Source organism: Lynx canadensis, chromosome C1 (genome assembly GCF_007474595.2).
Source record: "Lynx canadensis isolate LIC74 chromosome C1, mLynCan4.pri.v2, whole genome shotgun sequence".
Classification (NCBI taxonomy): domain Eukaryota; kingdom Metazoa; phylum Chordata; class Mammalia; order Carnivora; family Felidae; genus Lynx; species Lynx canadensis.
This window is the reverse complement of record NC_044310.1, coordinates 17,441,772-17,465,572: the sequence shown is the minus strand read 5'-3', so window position 1 is coordinate 17,465,572 and position 23,801 is coordinate 17,441,772. Positions and strand designations below refer to the sequence as shown.

The 23,801-nt window shown below is 52.9% G+C and overlaps 2 protein-coding genes across 4 annotated transcripts; both read left to right on the top strand.

Moving 5' to 3' along the window:
* Positions 1-1,909: 1,909 nt before the first annotated feature.
* On the top strand, positions 1,910-18,163 carry HMGCL (3-hydroxy-3-methylglutaryl-CoA lyase). 3 transcript variants are annotated; one of them, XM_030324120.1, is made up of 9 exons: positions 1,910-1,997; positions 5,566-5,649; positions 7,815-7,922; positions 8,591-8,686; positions 10,192-10,340; positions 12,981-13,044; positions 14,495-14,683; positions 16,022-16,147; positions 17,423-18,163. In XM_030324120.1, the coding sequence occupies exons 1-9, from the start codon at positions 1,938-1,940 to the stop codon at positions 17,522-17,524; spliced, it is 978 nt and encodes a 325-aa protein (XP_030179980.1). In that variant the 5' UTR covers positions 1,910-1,937; the 3' UTR covers positions 17,525-18,163. The 3 variants fall into 3 exon arrangements, with proteins under 3 accessions (XP_030179980.1, XP_030179981.1, XP_030179982.1); XM_030324121.1 differs by lacking the exon at positions 17,423-18,163 and adding an exon at positions 14,908-15,015 and having other exon boundaries at positions 16,022-16,109; XM_030324122.1 differs by lacking the exons at positions 10,192-10,340; positions 12,981-13,044.
* A 901-nt stretch (positions 18,164-19,064) lies between these two features.
* Positions 19,065-23,752, top strand: GALE (UDP-galactose-4-epimerase). The gene is made up of 11 exons (XM_030324118.1): positions 19,065-19,124; positions 20,807-20,932; positions 21,126-21,241; positions 21,326-21,439; positions 21,705-21,881; positions 22,191-22,304; positions 22,401-22,467; positions 22,569-22,654; positions 22,754-22,831; positions 23,030-23,144; positions 23,395-23,752. Exons 2-11 carry the CDS (start codon positions 20,812-20,814, stop codon positions 23,451-23,453), a joined length of 1,047 nt encoding a protein of 348 aa, XP_030179978.1. The 5' UTR covers positions 19,065-19,124; positions 20,807-20,811; the 3' UTR covers positions 23,454-23,752.
* Positions 23,753-23,801: the final 49 nt, after the last annotated feature.

Below are 23,801 nucleotides of genomic sequence, written 5' to 3'. Positions count from 1 at the left end.
TCTTCAAAGAGTTTTGTAGTTTTAGCTCTTACGTGTAGATTTTTGATCCATTTTGAGTTAATTTTTGTATATGGTGTGAAGTAAGGGTCCAATTTCGTTCTTTCCGATGTGGATATCCAATTTTCCCAGCATCTTTTATTGAAAAGACTGTCCTTTTCCCCACTGAATGATCTTGGCATCCTTGTTGAAAATTATATGACCATATATACAAGGGTTTCTTTCTTGGTTCTCTATTCTATTCTACTGATCTATATGTCTTCCTTTATGCCAGTACCACACTGTTTTTATTAATATAGTAAGTTTTGAAATCAAAAAGTGTCAGTCTTCCAACTTTGTGCTTTTTTTTCCCAAGATTGTTTTGGCTATTCGGGGCCCCTGGAGGTTCCACATGAATTTTAGGATGAATGTTTCTATTTCTTCAAAAAACATCATTGAGATTTTAATAGGGATTGCACGGAATCTGCAGATCACTTTGGATAATACTGACATCTTAACAATATTGTCTTCCAATTCATGTACATGAGATACCTTTCCATCTATTTCTGTCTTCTTTAATTTCAGGAATTGTTTACAGTTTGTTTATAGTTTTCAGTGCACAATTCCTGAAAGTCAAAAATAAATATGTCATAACAGTCATGAAAATCATAAATAAATATTTTAAAATAAATTAAATGCCGTGCTAGTATTTTGAGGTCTGATTCTGTCCATTAGCTGCAGGTTTGAGAACTCTGGGAGTAGTTTTTGGTGCTGAGGAAATTTTTGGTATTATGGAAACATAACAGAACACTTACCAGGTCATGTTCTTTCCCTAGCTAAAATCTGAGCCCCCTGATGACAGGGACAGTGCCTTCTCTGACTCCCGTAGGAATGCCAGTTAGTGCATTTACCAGCTGGGTACCACCCACCCAGTAGCCACAGTGACTTTTCACTAAATGGAAATTTGATCATCTCTCTCTGCTTAAAACCTATCAAATGCATTGTTATTAGGATAGCTGTTAATGTGTTCTCCAAAGCCAGTGGTATGGTCCCTGTCATTCTCTCCCATCTTAGTAGAAAGTCCCATCCTTGCTCTGCGGTCATTCTGGCCTTCTTATCTCTCTAAAACAGTGTTTTTCAAACATTTCTAAATTACAGCCTACAGTAAGAAATTTAATTTACATTGTAACCTAGTTGACATATGTAACAACAAACAAAAGATTTGCAAAGCAGTACTTAGCTTTACTACTATTTTCTCCAATTTTTTCTATTTTTTAAAAAAGTTGGCACCTGCTAGATTAACGTTATGACCCATTAATGGGGTATAACATGCATTTTGAAAAACACTGCTCTAAGCATTCAATTTCTTTGCCCCGGGGCCTTTGCATATGGTTTGCTCTCTGGAAAGCTTTTCTTGTGTCCTCTTTACCTGGATAAATCTTACTCATTCTCAAGGTATGAAATCAAAGGATGTTTCATGCTCGCGCGCACTCTGTCTCTCTCATTGACTGCCTGCGTTTGAATCTTGGAGGTCGTGATGAAAGAGTTAATACGTGCAAAGAACTCAGACCTGGGCATGGCAAATAGTAATGCTTCATCTTATTACTTTCCACTCGGAACTGGAAGGGTATTCGTAATTACTGCTAAAGGTAGTAATTATGCAGCTATTTATGTGATTATTAATGTCTTCCTACAGCTCCCAGACTCCAAACCCCTTGATTAATTTTTGTTCATCTTTATAGTCCTAGCCTCACTTCGCCATGGCAAGTAGAAGGCACTCAGAAAACGTAATGGATAAGGAACAGCAGCCCAGAAGAAAGAAAAACAAACTGGAAACAGGGTCAGCTGAGGGTGTCATTCCGCCGCACCCGAAGCCCCGCCCCAAAGGCAGGGGCACGCCCACCTGGCGGCTGGCGGTCACGTGAGACTCAGCCGAGGTCCGCGGGGGAAGCTGGGCCAAGATGGCGACAATGAGGAAGGTCCTGCGGCGGAGAATGTTGGTTTTGGCGTCTCTCCGGGCTGTAAGTGCCCCGGCCCGCCGAGGGGTGGCCCTGCAGGCACCGTGACGGTCGGGTTCGGGGCCCTGGCCCGTGGCGGCTGCTCTTTGAGAGCCGACGCCGGACAGCCCCTCAGGCCACCGTCGGGAGGAGGGTCTTGGAGTCATGGATCGTCTTTGTCCCGCCCAAATCCCTTGAGGGGCACAGGGAAACTGAGGCCCGGAGATAGGGAACGATTTGCCCGGGTCATGGAGATCTGGGCCTCTTCCCGGCGACGCTAGCACCTCGTCCCTCCGAGCTTCCGACCTTGCCAGGCTTCTCAGTAGCGAAAATCACGAATACCCTTCCAGTTCCGAGCGGAGAAAGCAAGGCCCTCGCCCTCCCTCCGCCGGCATTGCCAGCTCTGGTTGCATTTGGGGACGCTTGGAGAGCCATCCTAGCGTGCCAAGTAGGACTGGGATCGCGTAAGACTATTTGTGATTCCCTTGGAATCGTACTTTGGGCATATTCGAGCCTGATGTTCCTGCTCAGTGAGTGGAGGGAAAGTGTCGGAGACCTAGTTGAATAAGGGGTTGAATAAATTGTTTTGGTTAGAGTTAGAGCTCTGGTGCCCAGTGGTTCTGCCCTTTTCTAAATTGAGTGACAATTATTTACTCTCTAAACCTCCGTTTTCTCGTCTATAACTTGGGTAAACATTACCTCAGGGTTCTTTGGAGTGAAAGGAAAATGTAGGTAAAGCATTTGACATTGTTTTAGGTCATAGTAAGGGATAAGTCAGTTGTGTTGTTTTTGCCTTAGATTGTTTAGGAAGAGTTAGAAGTGTAAGGTGGGGAAAATTGCACTGTCTTGGCAGTGGACCCCTGGGAAAACCACTCTAATGTCTGCTAGGCCACCCATCCCTACCAATTATTAATGTGTAAGTAGAGATGGTACTTCCAACTTGAAAAATAAAATTAAATGAGATGGTGGGTATCAACGTGCTGTGAAAAAAAATTCCTGGTGTGATGACGTGGTGGTAATAGGCCCTTCGTGGGGTTACTAGCATCGGGTTGATAGCAGAAGCAGGTGGTTCAAGGTCAGACTTCTTCACTTGCTAGCTGTGTGATTTTGGCTAATCTTTCTGAGGCTGCTTCTTCCTGTACAGAGTTGAGATGATGATAGTCCCTGCCATGGAGGTACTCAGTGCAGTACTGATCCTGAAGTTAGCGTTGGACTTTAGTTGTTATTAACTGTTGGTATCGGTATGCCGTAGCTCGGGAGGCTTGGCCCAGGACTTCTGTGGTTAGAGGAGATCATCTCTGGGCAGAGCTGTACAGAGGGAATGAACTGGGTGATTAACCAAGACAAGTAGAAGACTGCGCGGGGGGGGACAGAAAAGTGGCAAAGAGGCAATGTGGCCTAGGGGTTAAGAGCAAGCGTTGTACGTCTACATTGCCAGGGTCAGATATCGATCAGTGGGTCAGCTAACCATATGACCTTGGGAGAGTTATTTAATCTCTGGGCTTCACATTTTTCACAGGAAAAAGGAGATTGTAATAGGCCGACCTAATAAGGTTGAGAGGATGGTATGGGTTAATGTGTAAAAGGCGCTGATGAGTGCCTGGCAAATATTAAATGCTTAATAAATGTGAATTATTATTTTATTATGTGAAGAGTTGCTATGGGGAATGAAGTGGAATTGAGTCTGTTCTTTTCTAGTAAAAGGACATTGGAAGCGGGTCTTGCGTGCTTTCAACGACATCCAGCAGTTATTTATCAAACCCGTATATGTCCCAGGGCCTTGGAAATACGGCAATGGATACAGCAAAGTCCCTGCCTCATGCAGCTTACATTCCAGTGGGATCAATTTAGGGCAATGGACTAGCATAGGCTGAACATCCCTGTTGTAGTGGCATTCAACTTGCAGAGACCTTCCAACCTAGCCTGTTGACTTCATGAAGTTCAATGGCTCATTGCCTTAGTCTCTGACTAAAAGCAAGGCCAGTTCAGGTGAGTTGTTCAAGTTCTAGCTGAGTCATAGCAGGGAATGTTTCCTTCCTTAAGGGTTTCAGGAGTTGGCGATCCTCAGCAGATTACCCAATGCACCTCTCTCCCGCGGCCTCATTGCAGTATGTTTATCCAGATTAATTATGGTAACATGAAGTTAATTTGAAGAGTTGTAGTATTAAGAAGAACAGAGGAGATGGGCGCCTGGGTGGCTCAGTCGGTTGAGCGTCCGACTTCAGCTCAGGTCACGATCTCACGGTTCGTGAGTTCGAGCCCCGCGTCGGGCTCTGGGCTGATGGCTCAGAGCCTGGAGCCTGCTTCCGATTCTGTGTCTCCCTCTCTGTCTGCCCCTCCCCTGTTCATGCTCTGTCTCTCTCTGTCTCAAAAATAAATAAACATTAAAAAAATTAAAAAAAAAAAAAGAAGAAAAACAGAGGAGAGAGGGGAGAAAAGCCTCGTATTACTTGGTGGTAAGGAGAGGAAGATTTGGGGCAGACTTTAAATGGAGGAGACTCAAGGCCTTTTTTTAATGTGTTCAGCTGTTGGTGTCCTCTCCCCTCAAGCCCCTTCCGTGTCATTACCCAGCCTATGACTAACAGAACAAGTCCTCCTCTATCCCCCAACCCCACAAAGTCTAAGACTAACTACTCCCCGTACCTAGTAATTGCCCTCCTCTGGGGCAGCTATGCCCCTTCATGCATTTATTTGTTGTTTCAGTAACTTTTTAATGAGTGCCTGCTTTGTGTGCCAAGCACAGTGCCAAACACAAGGGATGGTGTGGAGGTCGAGACTGAGCCTCATAGAGCTTATATTCTACTGGGGGAAACATTGAGTAGGCATTATTTGCGGTGCTCTGAAGGAATTACTGTTTTGATACGGAAAATGATGAGGGTGAGGGGACTGGCAGCTTTACAAAGCGTGGTCAGAAGAGGCTCATCTGGCTGAAAGGTGAGAAGGAGCCAGATGTGGACGAGCATTCTGGGCAGAGGGAACAGTAACCCTCGAGGCCCTGCTGTGGGAGGAAGGCCATTGGGACTGCAGTGTAGTTACCCCGCTGGGGAAGGTGGGGCAGTGGGAACAAGTAATGGGTTCACCGGGAGGTGGGGGGGTGCGGGACAGTAGAAACAAGTAATGAGTTCACTGGGATTAGCAGGAGCCAAATGATAACCTTCTAGCCCACGGTGAGTGGGGTCAGGGGATGAGTCAAGTTTCTGGCTTAAGCAGTAGAATGTATGTGATGATTTTTACTGAGAAAGCGTGAAGTCAGATGGGGCTTCAGGAGAATTTAAACAGTTCTGTTTGGGGACTTCTAAGTTTAGGAGGGGCAAATAGGTTTGTGTAAGAAACAACCTAAATGCTCCGCTGACAGACAGTTGGAAATGGACTTTTACTAGGAGCATGAATCTCTTGCCCATTCCTCAGTGAAACATTTTTGTTCTTTTTGTTCTCAATTCTAAAATGAACCAAATGTGAGAAATATTTACTGTTCAGTGAGAAATACTGCTTCTTGTCTCAGTGAAGGTGGATCCATTCTTTTAGATCTGTCCCCCTGGGGACTTGGGACAATCTCTTCTGGTTACTTTTTGTTTCCTCTTTTAAACCAAAGGTCAGCACCTCTTCTGCGGATACTTTCCCAAAGCAAGTGAAAATTGTGGAAGTTGGTGCCCGAGACGGACTACAAAACGAAAAGGTAAAGATGGAAATCATCCAAAAGAGGTTTTTCAAGCAGTAAGAGTTCCCTGTGGTGGGCACAGCCGGGACGGACAGAGCTATGCAAGACACGATTGTCCCAGCCAAAGTCCAGGAGGCCGGGCAGGCACCTGTGACGGTAAAGCAATCTAAATTGGTGGAGCGACAGGTGTGGTGTCCCCAGGGGGAGCATCTCAAGGCCCAGTGGGGCAGACCGCAGGAGAGTAGAGTGAAGGTGAGAGCATGCCTTTTATCCAGCAATTCCACGCAAGGGGACTTATTCAAAGGAAGTCATGAAGGCCACATGCAAAGATTTAGCCTTAGACATGTTCCTTCCAACCCCCTTGTAACAACAGGACAGTTGGAAACCACCTAAATGCTCAGTGTGGGGAATGTTAGATCAAGTACTTAAATGACTTCATAAAATGGATTATGAAGTTGTTACTAATATAGGTGTATATTAAGTGACTCAAGCTGATGATGAGATAATATGTATATTCTTTAATCTTACACTTTTACGTAAGAAACAAAAAAGTTTATATGTGTGTGGGAACATCTACCTAGAAAAGAGTCTAGAACTGTCCTGTCCAGTACAACTTTCTGTGAAGATGGAAACGTCGTAGATGTGAGCTGTGCTGGACATGTGGCTATTGAGCACTTGAAACGTGGCTAACGTGGGGTGCTGTGGTGGCTCAGTCAGTTAAGCGTCTGAGTTTGGCTCAGGTCATGATCTCATGGTTTGTGAGTTCACGACCCGCATTGGGCTGTCTGCTGTCAGCACAGAGCTTGCTTCAGATCCTCTGTCCCCCTCTCTCTTGGCCCCTCCCTTGCTCACACATGTGCCCCCACTCTCTCTCTCTCTCAAAAATAAGTAAACATTGAGAAGAAAGAAAGAAAGAGAGAGAGAGAGAGGGAGAAAGGGAAAGAAAGAAAGAAAGAAAGAAAGAAAGAAAGAAAGAAAGGAAAAGAAAAGAAAAACAAAAGTGACTAGTGTGACTGGAGAACTGAAAGTTTGTTTTTATGTAACTTATATTAATGTCAATTTAATCACATATAGCTAGTGTTTAATGTATTGGATTACATGGATCTAGAAAGCTACATTATCAGGGTGTTACCGTTGTTATCTCTGGGAGATTTTAAGGACGGTTTTCTTCTGGTTTTGGCATGTTTTTTGAAATAATCATGTATTATTTTTTCAATCAGAAATGTCTTTTTTTCCTTCTTTCTTCCTTTCCTTTCTTTCTCTTTCTTTCTTTCTTCTTTTTGAAAAGCCAAGTTTTAATAGTGAGAGCTTATTTCTGACAATAAACTGTAAGCTCTGTGAGGGCAGAATCGTTTCTGTTCTGCTCACTGCTGTATCCCTAGCACCTAGCACAATCCCCGGAACGTGGAGGGCTCTTAAAAATTACCGAACGAATTAAGGTAAAGCAATGGGAGAGAAATTAGGGGGTTGGGGTGGACGGGCCTGGTGAGAAGGACTGAGTTCTTGGATTTTTTACCTAAACCTGTAAGTACTAAGGAGCCACAGAAGGCTTTTGAGCAGGAGAGTGAAACAATAGAGACTGTTTTAGAAGGATTCCATGTGGGATGAATTGGTAGAGTGAGACCATGCCGTAATATACATGGGAGAATGATAGTGGGTTTGGAAAGGGGGAGCCATAGAACCTAGTGGAGCAACTAGGCGTGGCGGGTGGGGGGGAAAGAAAGAAGCAGTAGGCCGCCCATGTGAGGATGAGGCCCTGAGCCAGTTGGGAGGTGGGAAAGGGGGCAGTGTGATACTTTAGGGGCCCCATCTCCTAGGACCCAGAGAGTTAGTCATCTCTGCCCTTTCGAGCCATCGCACATTGATCTCAATTTGTTTATGATGGGTTCATAAATTAACAGTTAAGAAAAAGCCTTTAAGGCAGAAAAATTGTCATTTCCATGTAAATATTCACACCTTTTCAGGCGAGAAGTTGCCTCCACTGCAAAATGCTATCTGTAGAACTTGAAGATGTACCCCACCTACTGGCAAGGATTACGTGTGAATTCATTCATGCTTAGAAGTTGAGATAGTGAAGTGCATGCTTCAAGCAGAGCTTTGAACTAACGGGCACTGCATTTTGAGACCACTGTATTCCCAGCTTTGCTAACCTGTCTTTTCTGGTGTTTCTGTCTCCTCTACAGAATATTGTGCCTACTCCTACAAAAATCAAGCTGATAGACATGCTTTCTGAAGCAGGACTCCCTGTTATAGAAGCCACCAGCTTTGTGTCCCCCAAGTGGGTTCCCCAGGTGAGCCCCAGCCCTCAGGAACAGGCATTTCTCAGATGAAAGAGGTGTAAAGTTTTGCATTTGCCCTGAAAGTAGGTAGAAGTTGGGAACAGAGGTCTCCTGATCTCTGGCTTGGTCTCAGGTGACTTCTAGTAGCATGGTGCAGCACAGGAACATAAGGAGGAGGCTTGCCCCTTCCTTGCTTGGGGATCTTGGTGAGGTCTTCCCCTCTCCAAGTTGAGGGTGACCTCTCAGGTCTCTTCTGGCTCTGGAAGTCTAGAATCTCTAGACCTGTCTAGAGATGTGGTGTCTGTGTTTGTAAAAGGGAAAGACAACTGCTGCTTCACAGAAACAATCAAGTGGGAAGAAAGATCCTGTTTACCTGAGTAGTAAACAACACCGAGTATGTTCTCATTAAATGGCTGGTAGCGTCATTGCTGCTTTTCCTGCTTATGTAAAGCTGACAGTATTAGCCATATGGAGAAATTGGGGGAATTACCTGCACCGAGGAGCCTTCTGGCCCATCAGTGCAAAACAAATAGTAAAGCCCTGGGAAGACGCGGCTCTGCAAAAGGACTTCTTTTCCAGGGGTTCTGGACAACAGAGATCTTGTGATAAAAACGCTTTCTGTACCTGAGCTCTCTGCCTGCCTTTGGCAGTGACCTGGCATTGTCTCCTTTGGCTCCCAGATGGCTGACAATGCTGAAGTCTTGAAGGGCATCCAGAAATTTCCTGGCATCAACTACCCAGTCCTGACCCCGAATATCAAAGGCTTCCAGGCAGCGGTAAGAGACTAGCTTGATGGCGGGGGCCTCTGAAATGAGATAGACAGCATCGGTCCCTGTCTTGTCCCTGAGCCCCAGTTCCTGTTGTGGGATGTCTGTCTGAAGGGCTTTCTCCAGTAACGATGAGCACTGTCAGACAGACCGGGCCCTGCCACCCCCAGCTCTCTGATCTTGACCGGCTACTTAATCTCTCTGAGCCTCAGGTTCGGCCTGTAAAATAGGGCTAATCATAGTTACCTGATGCTGGGAGGATTTCAGAGGATAGAATGCACCTATATTGCTTAGCAAAAGCCTGGTAGAAGGTAAGTGCTTAATAAATGTTAGCTCTTGTTAATAACACATTTCCTCTTTAGAGAAAGGGAATCGTGCTCCCCACAGTGGTCGCTCGTATCTGCTAACTTTCTTACAAATTAGGACAAAAGCATCATTGGGGATGTTGATTCTGAATTTAGGCAGAAAACTGTCCTTCAGGGTGATTTGCAGGGTGGTGATGGCAGTGGTAGTGTTGGCCTTTGGGGGAAGGCCACGGGTGGTGGTGGGGTTTTTTTTTAAGCTTTTAATTCTCTATTTTTGAGAAAGAGAGAGAGAGTGCAAGCAGGGGAGGAGCAGAGAGAAGGACAGAATCTCAAGTAGGCTCCGTGTTGCCAGCGCAGAGCCTGATACGGGGCTCGAACTCACAAAACTGCAAGATCATGACATGAGCCGAAATCAGGAGGCAGAAGCTTAACCGACTGAGCCACCCAGGCACCCCAGGTGGTGGTGTCTTTTTAAATGAAGATCTAATTCACAGTGTCAATTTCCTAGGGCTACCATAAGAGAATACCAAAAGCTAAGCAGCTTAAAACAGCAGAAATGTATTCTCCACAGCTCTGGAGGCCAAAAGTGTGAAATGAAGGTGTTAATAGGGTTGGTTCCTTCTGAGGACTGGGAGGACAACTCTGTTCTCTCTGCCTCCGTCTTCACCGGCCATTTCCTCTGTGTGTGTCTTCACATGGCCTCCGTCTTAGAAGGACACCAGTCCTATTGAAGTAGGGACCAGGATGACTTCATTTTAACTGATAACTTTTTTTTTTAATTCTTTTTTAATGTTTATTTATTTTTGAAGGAGAGAGAGACAGAGTGTGAGTGGGGGGCGGGGGGAGACAGAGAGAGAGGGAGACACAGAATCCGAAGCAGGCTCCAGGCTCTGAGCTGTCAGCACAGAGCAGGACACGGGGCTCGAACCCCCAAACCGCGAGATCATGACCTGAACTGAAGTCGGGCGCTCAACCGACTGAGCCACCCAGGCGCCCCTTAACTGATTACTTATACACCCACCCTTTTCCCAAATAAAACCACGTTCTGGGGTACTGGGGATTAGGACTTCTATAAACCTTTTGTGGGGGGACACAATTCAACCCATAATCTTCATATATTATAAAATTTGCTATAAGACCAGAGTGTTTGCCACGCTAGTGTTCCTCAAAGGGAAAAAGGCTGAAAGGAGCTCACCCGGCTCTTGGCAGGTTGCTGCTGGAGCCAAGGAAGTGAGCGTCTTTGGAGCTGCCTCGGAGCAGTTCACTAAGAAGAACACCAACTGCTCCATTGATGAGAGTTTACAGCGTTCTGATGAAATCTTGAGGGCGGCTCGGGCCGCTGGTATCCCTGTGCGCGGGTGAGTGAGACCACATCAGTGCCTTTCCCTCGGCGCCATTCTGGAATGGGGCCAGCCTCTGACTCCACACCCTCCTCCCCACAAACTTCTTATCCTGGGTGCAGGCAGCCCGCACTCCACACCTAGCCATCTTTCCTCACGTAGATGTGGTCAGAAGAAATCCTGGCAAGTGCTTTCTCCAAACCTGGTTTTGTGGGCAGGTCACCAGAGGAATCCATCAGGACAGGACACTAACTGGGGTTTGCGGAGGCCAGATTAATCCTGGCTCCACCACCCTCTCCTCTCACATGTCGGAAGAATCCCCTCGGCCTCTAGGTCTCCAACCTCATATGTATTTTTTTAAGTTTATTTATTTTGAGAGAGAGCATGTGTGCACACACAAGTAGGGGAGGGGCAGAGAGCAGGAAAGAGACAATCCTAGGCAGGCTCCTCACCATTAATGCAGAGCCCGACGTGGGGCTTGAACTCATGAACCATGAGATCATGACCTGTGCTGAAGTTGGACGTTTAACCAGCTGAGCCACCCAGGCATCCTTCCAATATCGCATCTTTTTTTTTTTTTTTTAATGTTTGTTTATTTTTGAGAGAGACACAGAGTGTGAGCGGGGAGGGGCAGAGAGAGAGGGAGACACAGACACTGAAGCAGGCTCCACGCTCTGAGCTGTCAGCACAGAACTGTGCTGTGAGATCGTGACCTGAGCTGGTCAGACGCTTGACTGACTGAGCCACCCAGGCGCCCCAGCATCACATCTTTAACGGCAGGAGTGCCACGCACTGTCCATGTGTTATCTAACTGACCTCACAGTCACTCAGCAAGGAAGATTGTCCCTACTTCCACATGACAAAACTGGCTCAGGAAGGCTGGGGAGTGCTATGAGGTCACATAACTGTCCACACTGCAGCCAGAGTGTTCTTTCAGAAGCGATCACCTCACTCCCTGGTTAAAACCTTTCAGTGACTCCCAACCCTGGACTTCTCAGCAGGCTTACAAGACCCTGTCTCTCTCTGCAACGTCATTGTTCACTTCCCCGTCCAGCCCTGCTTCCTCTGTATGCTGCATTCCAGCCCAACTGCGGCTTCTTTCCTTGTGTCACATGCTCCCACTGTCTGGCCTCTGGGCCTTTCCATGTCTTTCCATAGACTGAACTCTCTTGCTCCTACGTCCTAACTCCTGCTCACCCTTCACATCCCCTCTGGGAAGCCATTTCCTCCAGGAAACTTTCTCTGTCCCCCCTACTGGAGTTAGTGCCCCTCATCCAGGCTCCCATGGCCCCCCAGACATCCCCTGACATAACATTTAGCTGCGTGTTAGCTTCTCCCCGCCTCCCACCCCCGCTAGACTATGCTCCCCGTGAGGGCAGAGCCCACATCCTGAAGTCCCTGGTGGGCTCCCTCCCACAGCCCAGGGCCAGCGCTCGGGGGTGCTCAGGAAGGAAAGGGTGGATGGGTGGATGGGTGAATGGGGAAGCAGGGCCTCGTGGGGTTTGCCTGACTCCAAGCTTGTGCTCTTTCCCCAGCATATCTTGTCTCTTCGCCTTGCTTGGCAGTGATTGGAGAACAAGGCAGGCAATGGAATTGGGAAAATGCACTGAGATCTTTGAGGCAGAAACTGTTTATCCAGCAAACATTTGTTATGCCTCTAACATGCAGAAAAGTGTGCTAGACTCTAAGGTTTTAGTGGAGCCTTAGCTCCAACAGGGCGGGTGGGAACGGAAGCCCACCAAGGTCCAGAGGCCCAGCCTCCTTCCCACAGCTTGCAAGTCGCCATGATCAGGCCTGTGCCCACCTCTCCAGCCACAGGCTGCCCTTTGCCCCTTGCTCTGTGAGCCCTGGCTGTTTTGTCCTTTGTGCTGTGGCTTGAACACCCCCATGCCTCCATCTTGGGGCCTCCACACCGCTCTTCTCTCTGTCTGGAATGCTCTTCCAGCAGCTCTCCTGCCCCACCCCCAGCTCCCACATCACGGGCCCCAGAGGTCCGCCCCCCCTTCCCCCGGGCCACCCAGGCTGCCATGGACCGCCTGTAGCTGCTCCTGTCACTTTCCCCGTTCTTCCCTCACAGCAGTCACTCAGAGATGATCGCATCCACCCCTTGGGTTGCCCTTTTATTGGCTCTCTCCGTAACTGGAAACAAACTCCGTGAGGGTAGGGACCTTGGCGTCTTGCTCACCACATGACCCAGGGCCTGGCACTTAGTGGGCAACTCAGTAGATATCAGTTGAGTAAATGAGTGTATGAATCCTTCAGGCCAGCCCAGCCCTTCTGTTCCTACTTGGGTTTCATCTGTGCTTGGCCCCCTCCTGTGAGTAGGGGCCGCATACCCTGTGGCTCCGGGGCCTGTCCTACTGCCCTCTCCTGGCTTCTCCCGGCTGTTTTCTGGCTTCTCTCCTCAGGCCTAAGCAGCCCCAGCTTCCTGAACAGCGCCTTTTAGTCCCCTCCCTGCCCTGGCTCTCTACTGCCCCCTCCTGGCGTGACACGGCATGACCATTCTGACTCCACATCCTTGAATTCGCCTTTCACCCAGACGTTTGACCTGCCCCACTCCAGGGATGTATGTGAAACAGCAACCCTCGACCTTGCGTCAGCTCTGCTGGCCAAGGAGCTCGGGGGAACTGACACCATACCTCCCCTGTCCTCCCACAGGTATGTCTCCTGTGTGCTTGGATGCCCCTATGAAGGGAAGATCTCCCCGGCTAAAGTAGCTGAGGTGTGTGTGTGTATCGGGGCGGGGGTTTTCTGAGGGTCGTCTCCCTTGCTTGCCCCTGAGGTTCTCCTCACCACCCTTTCCTGGTGGGTCACTGATGTCGTTCATTCACCCAGCTCCTTCCTTCATTCCCCCTGGGAGCACAGCCCAGCACTTGCTCCTGGAGGTCTGCCTCCCAGTGCACCTTGGATTCTCTCAAGTCCCCACCTTCTGCCCCAGTCTGGTCAGTGGACTGGTGATAATTGAGGTGATCTGTGGAGAGGCTCCTCCCCCTGGGTGCCTGCGGTTCCTTGCAGCGGTTGGGGAGGCCGCATCCCTGGCGTCCTCTGAGCAGTAACCAAGTCAGCACTGAGAAGAGCACGGTGTGGGAATTGAGTCTGAGCCACCCAAGAGCTTACGCCCCTTAGCCCTCAAAGTCATCCCGAAAATTTGGTCGTGTTAGTGTTACTCCATTTTTCAGGCGAGGAAACGAAGACTAAACGACTTGCCGCACAGGTTGTAGATGGCGCAGCTGGGTCTCAGCCCCACTTTGTTTACCTCAGCCCCACCTGCTGTGCCCCCACTCGCGTGGGGAGCGTCGGGCGCAGGTGCCTGCTGAGGGCGGTGGCTGCACGCCACGTCTCGGCCGCCGGTCCCGCCAGTCCTCACCGCAGCCCACAAAGGCTCGTCGCCGTTTCTCAGAAGCAGAAATGGAAGCTCCGAGAGGGTCAGCCCTTCGCCGGCGCCCCCAGCCAGGGAGTGGGCAAACTGGGACAGCCACCAGTGTCTGTCATGCCAGAGCCTGCTCCTTCGCTGCGGCCTCCGTCCCCACGGGTCGTCCTTGGCCTGCTGCCCGGGCGGCGGGGGCTCGCCCTTCCATCCCCCTGGCGCACCTCGGCCGAGCGTCCGCTGCGTCCCCGGCCCTGTCATCCCCTCCACCTTCTCTGCAGTGCAGGGTGGGGCAGCGTCTCCTCAAGCGGGACACATGCTGCCCTGGATTTTCAGTGGTTTTAGGGATTTGCAAATGGGCTTCTAAAAGTTTAAACAGTTGTGTACTTCTATTAACAGTATATAACTAGCACCTCAGACCCACGAGGTGACAGATCTTGCTGAGGATAAAGTTACGGGACAGGAACCCATGGTCCTGGGTCCAGTGTTTGGCTGCGGCACAGGGTGTGGAGGTCGGAAGTGAAGGACCGAAGTCTGAGGCACGGCGGGGAGGAAGGCACAGGGTCACAGCCCCGGGGTTGCTCCAGCGGCTGGCCCTGCTCCCTCACGTCTCAGCAACCTAATGAGGAGAAAGGTTATTGTCACTGCCATTCGGAAAGTCGTAAGGGGCCTGTGATGCGACAGGAATTTAGTGTTTCGGACGTGGGGATGTTCCGCATAGGCCAAGAATCCCTGCGTCTGAAGTCTTGGGCCCCGGACCTGGAGAATCCAGTGTCCTCCAAGTACTGCTTGCTTGCTTCCCCAGATCACCAAGAAGATGTACTCCATGGGCTGCTACGAGATCTCCCTGGGGGACACCATCGGCGTGGGCACCCCTGGGATCATGAAGGACATGCTGTCCGCTGTCATGTATGAGGTGCCCGTGGCTGCCCTGGCCGTCCACTGCCATGACACCTATGGCCAGGCCCTGGCCAACACCTTGATGGCCCTGCAGGTAATCAGGGCCTGTCCTGGGAGAAACACCTGTGTCCGTTCTCCTGAAGGGCATAGTGGCAGGCCAGCTAGGTTCATGTATTCTTTCAATAAGCTCTCACTGATTACCTGTGTGCCGGGCCCTTGCCCGGCCACCGTGGACACAGACATGTGACCCTCGCCTAAAAGGGCCTTAGGGGAGACAGCCAAGGGAGTCTTGTGGTAGCCTTCGTGCATTAACGACAGATCACAGGAAGAGGAAGCACAAGGCTGAGGAAGGCCTCCATCCCAGCCGGGAAGGCCAGAGAGGATTTGCCAGAAGAGGCTTGAATGAGGCTCGGAGGCTGTGAAGAGGTGAGCAGTTGAAAAGGGAAGTGGAAAGCTGACTAGGCAGCCCTCCGCTGTAAGGCTGAGGCGGGGTTCGGGGAGCACGCGTGCGCTGGCCCGGGGAGTGTGCACAGGGCTGCCGGGGAGCACACGAGGAGACCGGAAGTAGGGGTAGGCAAAGGTCACTCCGCTGGAGCCTTGCGTGCTGTTCCCCGAAGATTGAACCGAGGCCTCAGGCTGGGTTTCCCTTGAGGTTTGCTTCTTGTGCGCTGGCCCAGAAGGATTCCCTGGACCGGCCAGCCCTAGAAGGAGAGTTCTGAGTGCCTGACTGCAAGCTACCTTGCCTTCACATTGGTCAAGGTCTGACCTATTTCTTTATGTTAGCTAAAGCAATCCTGGGCCATCTTTGGTTTGTTTTTTTTTTTCCTTTGTTTTTCCTTTCTTTTTCTTCTTCTTTTTTTTTTCCCCCCCCTCTTATCTCCTAGAAGCTCACGTCTCTAAGCCACATGACTCTGTAACTTTCTGGGTCTGTTTTCTCCACTGTGGGTATCCAGGTTAAGGTCTGGGAGGTTTGAGGAGAGGGAAAGGGGCAAGTGGGCAGTACTGACTCAGGGCTGTGGGATAAGGCCTTCTGGGGCTAGAGGTCCAACTTGAAGTGAGAACAGCCTTGGGCAGGGAAGGAGGGGTGGATAAATGAATCACAGTAAACAACAGGGGTCTGAAATCTCAGCAGTGGGAGGTACTTCCTTTAGGTCTGTGTCCAGGAAGAGCATGAGGAGACCTTTCAGGGTGAGGAGTCCAGCATGAAAGGAACCAGGGATGATACCCCTGGTAGAGGAAACAGTGCCCACAAAAAAGATTCATACTGTTCCATGAACTAGGAGGAGGAACAGTAACAGAATTTTTAGCCAAAGGAAAGAATAACTCTCAGTGGAATTTCAGCCAGCAGTTGATTGGGAGGTTTGCAAAGACTGGCTTTGTAGGGCCCTGGTCCCCACAGTGACAGCCATGTTTCAACCCCTTGTGTTTCCAGATGGGAGTGAGTGTTGTGGACGCCTCTGTGGCAGGACTTGGAGGCTGTCCTTATGCACAGGGGGCATCAGGAAACTTGGCCACTGAGGACCTTGTCTACATGCTGTCTGGCTTGGGGATTCACACGGTAAGCCCGCCTGCCCCCTGGTGGCGACAACCCTGAACTGACTAGAGCTCTCCTTGAAGCCAGAGGACAGAAGCTGATAGTTTTTAGGGTTTTTTTTGTTTTTCTTTTTGGGTTTGTTTTTTTTTGGGGGGGGGGGTGGTGGTAGGGAGGGCACTTAAGAGGGCAAGGCTTTCAGGGGGTTAGGGATGTTTTATTGTACTTTTTTTTTCCAAAATAAGTTTTATTTATTTTGAGAGAGAGTGCGCATGAGCAGGGGAGGGGCAGAGAGAGAGGGACAGACAGAATCCCAAGCAGGCTCTGTGTTGTCAGCGTGGAGGCCAGTGTGGGACTTGAACCCACGAACCGTGAGATCACTACCTGAGCCAAAGCCAAGAGTCAGAAACTTAACCGACTGAGCCACCCAGGAACACCTATTGTATGTTTTTGAGGTAGCAGAGTGTGGTTGATGGAGGCCACAAGGCCAGGCTCTCAGTTGGACAGGTCAGTTGGAGGAGGCACCAAGGTGTAGGGAAAGGGCCCTGAAAGGAGTCACATCCATTACCTGAGTCATTTCCCCCCAAACCTTTGTTTCACTCTGTGTAGAATGAGGGCAGAGGTAGCCAGCCCTTCCCGGGGCTCCATCAGAGTCAGTTAAGAGCCCTCAGTGGTGGGTTGGAAGCAGTACCACGTCTGAGCTTTGGGACCAGATAGAACTCGGTTTAAAACCTACTCCTGTCACTCACGGGCTGTGTGACCTGACAATTGTTTCACCTCCCTGGGCCTAAGAAATGGTGATGATAACAGCACCTGTCTCCTAGGGCTGTTAGGATTCGATGGGAAAATGGGAGAATGTGCAGCCCAGGGCTGAGAGCATAGAATGCATCAGTGAATGAGAGCTACCGTGATGAACAGAGGTTTCCAGGGTGGCCCTTTGAGCTGGTGTTTTTGTCCTAGCTCTCCGCCTGTGGTCTTTATTACTTAAATATGGAGTTTTTGACCACTGCAGGCCAGGCCGGGTGCTGGGCGCTGGAGATGGGGTACCAAACAGGACTGACCAGATTCCTGCCCTGGTGGCAGCACTAGAAACCATTTCCACATACAAGGAGAGTCACAGGGATAACCCCCGATGGCACAAGGATACAGTCTTGTGGGCAGTCGGGGTCCCACCATAAGAGGAACAAGACCCGGTCTGTCTTCACCTTTACTTTCTCAGTATCAGCTTTCTGTCCAGTCTGTTTCCCTGGGTGTTGGAAGGCAGGTCATGACTTAGTGCATTGTCTCACTTGTTTCTCCAAGGGTGTGAACCTCCAGAAGCTCCTGGAAGCTGGGGCCTTTATCTGCCAAGCCTTGAACAGAAAAACCTGCTCCAAAGTGGCTCAGGCTACCTGTAAACTCTGAGCCATTTTGCTGCCTCAAGCAAGCGCTGGGGACAATGTGGGAAAGAGGGGCACACATGAATGATTCCGGACAGGGCACATGGAAATGGGAATGAAATTCACAGGAGTAGGCACCTCCCAGGGGGGTCTGCACATAGGGCTCCTGCAGAAGGGAGGCAGGAGGGCAGGAGCTGCTTGGCCTCAGGCCTCCTTGCCAGACCCAGGTGTGAGTGAGAAGCCTTGGGGGCTGTAGGTCTCCCTGCCCCATGAACCCCCCCCGCCCCCCCCCCCCCAGGAGCTGAATGCCTGGGGGTCCCCTGGAACCCATTCCCTGGTGCTCCGGCCTCATCTCTGGGTGAAATCTGTCAGCTAGCTACACTACACAGCTTGACCCTGCCATTGCCCTGGGGCCATCGCTGACTCTGTAGAGCAAAGGGGCGTGGAGTTTTTCCCCAAGCCGGCAGAGGGGGCGAGGGCTGAGCTGCTCTGGTGGCCACTGCCAACTGTGGCATCTCTGGAAAATCTCCACTCTGAGCAGGATTTTCGAAAAGCGCTTATGTAATTAAAGGTTTAATGACACGAAGCGTTCAGGCATTCCGTTGTGCAGATGTGTGTACGAACGGGGGAGACTGGTGGGGAATAAACCACCTTTACAACATGGCATCCTGAGAGGAAAATGGAGACTTTGAGCTGGTTTACTGGCCTCTGGGTTTCCTCCGTTTCCCCACCCGGGCCCCAAATTCATAATGACTGGAAATCAGTGGCTTTGGGCTCGTTCAGGTCTGGCCAGAAACCCGCGGAGAGGTGGTTTCTGAGGCTCTTGGCCCTGAGAGCCGGGAGGCGCGGGTCCGGGCGCCTTGGGCTCCAGCTCCGGCGCTACCGTCGTCAGTCGTCCTTGCTGGACTCCAGGCCCAGGGCATTCCGGGCTGGGCACGGCTTGTTTGCTCGGGTCGTCAGGACTTCTACGCACAGTGCCCCAGCCCTGCCCCTACTTTCAGCAGAAGCACGACACCGTCTTCTAGCCCACTGTGGCAGGCACGGTGCCGACGGACCGTCCCCAGTGGTCCGTGCGGGTGCTGAGCGCAGCGAGCACTGCGGCGTCCGCCCGAGCTTCCGATTGCCCTCCAGCTCTCTGGGTGGTTCTCGAACCAGACTTCCCAGAGCCCGCGGCCTCTGGGCGGCCGCCCCTTAGGGCCTGGGCTGCACGCCGTCGCTGGTTTCCCGCGAGGCTGGCTCGGAAGAACAGGCGGGGCACGTGCAGAGAGGCTGGCGAACGGGCGGTGAGCGGGGTGGGGGTGGTGGGAAGGGGGGGGTGCCCCGCCTTCGGCCTGTGGCTCCCGCCGCCGAACAGCCGCCGGGCACCTGGAGCCGAGCTCCCCGGGCCAGGCCGCGCCTCCCCTCCGCCTTCCGACACCGGACCGGACCGCGACGCGCAGGCGCCTAGATGTCGCGGCGCCCTTGGGCCTCCCGGCGCCCCGTAGTGCGCACTCCCCGGTGACACGTTTCCTTGGGGGCGTGGAGGGGGCGGGACCAGGTGGGCCGTCTGCTCTTAAAGGGACCCGGGCGCCGAGCGCGGGAGGCGGTGCCGCTGGAAGCAGCGCGGGGCGCGAGGTTCCGAACAGGTTCGCAAGGCGAATGCCGGTGGGGGGGGGGGGGGGGGGGGGGGGGCTAGGGGGCTCGCGAGGGGCCGGGTGGCTTGCGGGGAGCGAGGGTTGGTTTCAGGGGTCTGGGCCGCGTTCCGGGCAGAGCCCCGCTAAGGGCGGGCTCGCCCGTGCCTGTGCCGCTCCCAGCTCCCGCCGCCTTGGCCGGGGCGGCCCGACTTCATTCATTCCCGACCCGGGAGCTCCGAGCTCGGCCCCCTCGGAGCCACGGCCCACATCCCAGCCCGACGCCCATCGCCTCCTCCCCTCCATTTTGCAGACTGGGAAAACCGAGGAGGCGACATCCGACCGAGGTCACTCCGTCGGTCCGGGGCGAGTTCGACCTCACCACCCTTCCTGCCTCCCGGGGCCCCTCCGCGACCACTTTTCGGGCTTCCGCGAGGCGGGGTGGGGGCGGGGGCGGTCTTGGCGTCGGGAGCAGAGTCCAGCGGGAAGCCATGGTGGGAAGGGTGAAGTGCGAGGTTGGCTGGCTGTGAACCTGGAGATCCGGATTCTAGGGCGGCTATAGTAGCTGTGTGTCCTCGGGCAAATTACTTGACCTCTCTGACCTTAGTATCCTTCTCGGTAAAGTGCCAGCACTAACACTTGCCTCATTAGGATGTTGGGGGAACACAGGGAGAAAAATGCAGAAGTGCCCGGTAGGAGCCCTCCACTCAGCAGGAGCGCAGTCAAGTGGGTGGGAGTGAATAAGCCCAGAGGGGGACTGAGGCAGCCAGGAGGAAGGCGGCTGCGGGCCAGGCCACATCGAATGAAAGGCCTCAGTGTCTGGGGTTCCCTACCCACTCCCCCTCTCTGCCCACAGAGTTTGTTCAGGGCGGAGGTGCACACCTGGCAGTGGAGTCGGGACCAGGGCCACGTCTACAGCGCCCGGCTCGGTGCCGCCTAAAGTTGGGTGGCATCCTTAGCTCCAAGCGGGCAGTGACCCAGCTGGCCCTGGCATGCATTGGTAGAGGCTGAGCCAGCCTGACTGACCTGGGGCGGGTGGGGCCCACTCCGGGACTGTGGTGCTGCAGCCCCAGAGTCGGGCTCCAGTGGGCCTGGCAAAGGACCCCACCCTGTGGCCAGTTGGTATATTTCCTGCTTCCTCCCAGCTGACTCTTGTGGGAGTCAGGGGAGCTGCCTGGAGCGGGAGGTATTAATCACTGGGCCACTTCACACCTAGTGATGGCAGAGAGACTGGGAAGGCCTGAATTTGAGCAGACAGAACCTTTCCTGGGCTCTTGGGAGTCCCAGTGCTGCTGGCTGTGTGTCCTTCGGGCCAGGACTGTCTAGTCCCCAGACACCTTGGGGGCCTTAGGTTTCATCTTCTCAATCACCGGTAAATTGGGACCAGGATTGTGGTGCCCGTGCATCAGTCTCCCCACCTGTGCCACATTGTGGGCGTTTCAAATCACTCACGTAAGCCTCACACGATTGCATCATGTTTGTAGTTATAAACTCCATTTTCTAAAGATGGAAACTGAGGCAGAGAGGATAAGTGATTTCCAAGGCCTGAGGCCAGAAAGAGATGATGTCCAGACCCGGACCAGGGCTGATTCCAGATCCACCCTATTAGCTGAGACACACTACTGCCTCCCTCGGACGTTAGGCGGGGACGCTGAGTGGGCCATCTCGACCACCTCTGACACTGTGTTCTGCGCCAGGTGCGATGGCAGAGAAGGTGCTGGTGACAGGCGGCGCTGGCTACATCGGCAGCCACACGGTGCTGGAACTGCTGGAGGCCGGCTATTTGCCTGTGGTCATTGACAATTTCCATAATGCCATCCGTGGTGAGCACAGGGGTGGGGGGCTAGGGCTTTGGGCGGGGATGGAAGGAAAACCTTTTGTTCTACCTCCACCTACTAGGGGGGTGTGTGTGTGTGTGTGCGCGCGCGCGCGCGCACGCGCGCGCGCACATCAGGCTAGTCCCTTGGGAACCCAGGACCCGTCTTCTCCTTTGACGGTCTCCATGTGTCCAACCAGGAAGGGGCTCCATGCCTGAGAGCCTACAGCGGGTTCAGGAGCTGACAGGCCGCTCTGTGGAGTTTGAGGAGATGGACATCTTGGACCAGGCAGCCCTACAGCGTCTCTTCAAGAAGGTCAGTGCTTGACAGGCAGGCAGGGGGCCCTGCCAAGGGCCAGGGCCCGTAAAGCAACCTCTGACCCTGGCTTTGCACCTGCAGCATCACTTTATGGCAGTCATCCACTTTGCGGGTCTCAAGGCCGTGGGAGAGTCTGTGCAGAAGCCTCTGGATTATTACAGAGTTAACCTGACAGGAACCATTCAGCTTCTGGAGGTGAGACGTGTGGCAAGGACACGGACACCGGGAGGCCCCGGCCAGGCAGGCCACGCCAGACACGGTAGATGAGGGCCTGGGGGGCAGAGTCAGGCAGGGCCCAAGCTGTACCACCTTGGACACGTGTCTCTTTTGACTTCTCCGCCTCAGTCTCCCCATCTATAAATGGGAGTGCCCGAACCTCAGCCCCTCTCACCTGTAAAGGAGTAAGGGGGTGGGACTAAGTGCGGGGCAGAGGCCACTGACGCCTCTCCTCCGTGACCAGATCATGAGGGCCCACGGGGTGAAGAACCTGGTGTTCAGCAGCTCGGCTACCGTGTACGGGAATCCCCAGTACCTGCCCCTGGATGAGGCCCACCCCACAGGTGGCTGTACCAACCCCTATGGCAAGTCCAAGTTCTTCATCGAGGAAATGATCCGGGACCTGTGCCGGGCAGACGAGGTGAGGGTACCCCCTCCCCGCCCAACACACACACACACACACACACACACACACACACACACACGTACGCTTGACCCAGCCCTGGCTCCACTCATGGACTCAAGGTCTCCCGTGAACACCCCCAGCTAGGACTCTGGAAGCTGCAGCGACTTGCCCAAAGTCCCAGCACGGAGTGGGTGGGCCTGACCCCCTGCTGCTTTCCGGGGATAGAGACTAGGCCTGGGGGCGGGGGAAGCAGCTAAAGAGCTCTGGATTCGGCTTGGGCACAGCATGCGCCTCCTTCCCCATCATCTGACCTGTGTCCCACAGACCTGGAACGCAGTGCTGCTGCGGTATTTCAACCCCATAGGCGCCCATGCCTCGGGCTGCATCGGCGAAGATCCCCAAGGCATCCCCAACAACCTCATGCCCTATGTCTCCCAGGTAAGGGAGAAGGGGAAGGTCAGGGGGTGGCCATAGGATTGAAGGGTACGACTGGTGCCAAAGGCCTGGAAAGAGCTGACCTGACCTCCACCCCAGGTGGCAATTGGGCGACGGGAGGCACTGAATGTCTTTGGCAATGACTATGACACAGAGGATGGCACAGGTGAGCCCAGGACCAGGAGGATCCAGGAGGGGGAGCCAGGGGGAGAGGGAGGTCCGACAGAGACTACACTTAACCCCCACACCCAACCACCTCCTCTGCAGGTGTCCGGGATTACATCCATGTCGTGGATCTGGCCAAGGGCCACATCGCGGCCTTGAGGAAGCTGAAGGAGCAGTGTGGCTGTCGGGTAGGGAGAAAAGGGAGAAGCGAATTTGGTGAGGGAGATGGGGTCTAGAGGGGTAGTTGGTCCACCTCCCTCCATAACCCGTTTTCCTCTCCTGGGCAGATCTATAACCTGGGCACGGGCACGGGCTATTCGGTGCTACAGATGGTCCAGGCCATGGAAAAGGCTTCCGGGCAGAAGGTAGGCCGGAACGTCACAGTGAGCTGGGCCCTTCCCACTAGCCTCCCTGACGGGGATCCCAGCGCCGCCTGGTTCCACCACCTGCCTTAGTGCTGTTAGTGCAGGGTGCCTGCACCTGCGTTTCTGAGCCTGGTCGGCAGCGGGGCGGGAGACGCCAGGGCCGGCTCAGCCAATCTCCCGCTGCCCCTTCTCTTGCAGATCCCATACAAGGTGGTGGCACGGCGGGAAGGCGACGTGGCTGCCTGTTATGCCAACCCCAGCCTGGCCCTCAAGGAGCTGGGCTGGACAGCAGCCTTAGGGCTGGACAGGATGTGTGAGTTTTAGCCCTAACCCCTGACCCTGGGTGCTGGCCCGACCCCCCGAGGCCAGGAAGGCAGGCCTGGCCAGGCCCCGGAGGCCTATGGGAAGAGGACAGGTCAGGGATGGTGGGGACAGGGGCTCGACCGGCTCAGGGGCTGGGAAGGGGCTGACTGGGTCTGGGCATGCCTACCCTGGGCTGCCCGAGGTGGCGGGAACCCCGCATTCCGACGTGGACCCTGACCCCACACCTCCCCCCATCACAGGTGAGGATCTGTGGCGCTGGCAGAAGCAGAATCCTTCCGGCTTTGGGGCACAGGCCTGAGACCTTCTCCTGCCACGCACCAGTGAAGGAAAGAAACACCTGCTTGTTCTCCAGCCTCCGGTGGGAACCCAGGGGCCTCAGCCTCCCCTACCTCAAACCCCAGACGGGCCTGCTCAGCCCACCAGGCGGGGGGCCAAGGGTTCCACTGACCAGGAGTTGGGGGTCTCTCTTTTCCACGAACCCATCAGGACCACCAGAAGCAAATGTGGGAACGAGGGCCCTGACACAGGAACTAATTTATACTGCTCTGAAAGAGATTTCTAAAGTATTTAAAATAAAAGTTTTCTAACACTGGGGCAGATTCTTGCACATGATCACTCTCTGCCCCTCGGACAGAATCATCCAGCC

Coding starts and splice junctions, on each gene's coding strand:
- HMGCL (XM_030324120.1), top strand. CDS start 1,938: ATGGCGACAATGAGGAAGGTCCTGCGGCGGAGAATGTTGGTTTTGGCG. Junction 10,341..12,980: donor GCTGGTATCCCTGTGCGCGG/GTGAGTGAGACC, acceptor GTCCTCCCACAG/GTATGTCTCCTGTGTGCTTG. Junction 16,148..17,422: donor CTGGCTTGGGGATTCACACG/GTAAGCCCGCCT, acceptor TGTTTCTCCAAG/GGTGTGAACCTCCAGAAGCT.
- GALE (XM_030324118.1), top strand. CDS start 20,812: ATGGCAGAGAAGGTGCTGGTGACAGGCGGCGCTGGCTACATCGGCAGC. Junction 21,242..21,325: donor TACAGCGTCTCTTCAAGAAG/GTCAGTGCTTGA, acceptor TTGCACCTGCAG/CATCACTTTATGGCAGTCAT. Junction 21,882..22,190: donor ACCTGTGCCGGGCAGACGAG/GTGAGGGTACCC, acceptor TGTGTCCCACAG/ACCTGGAACGCAGTGCTGCT.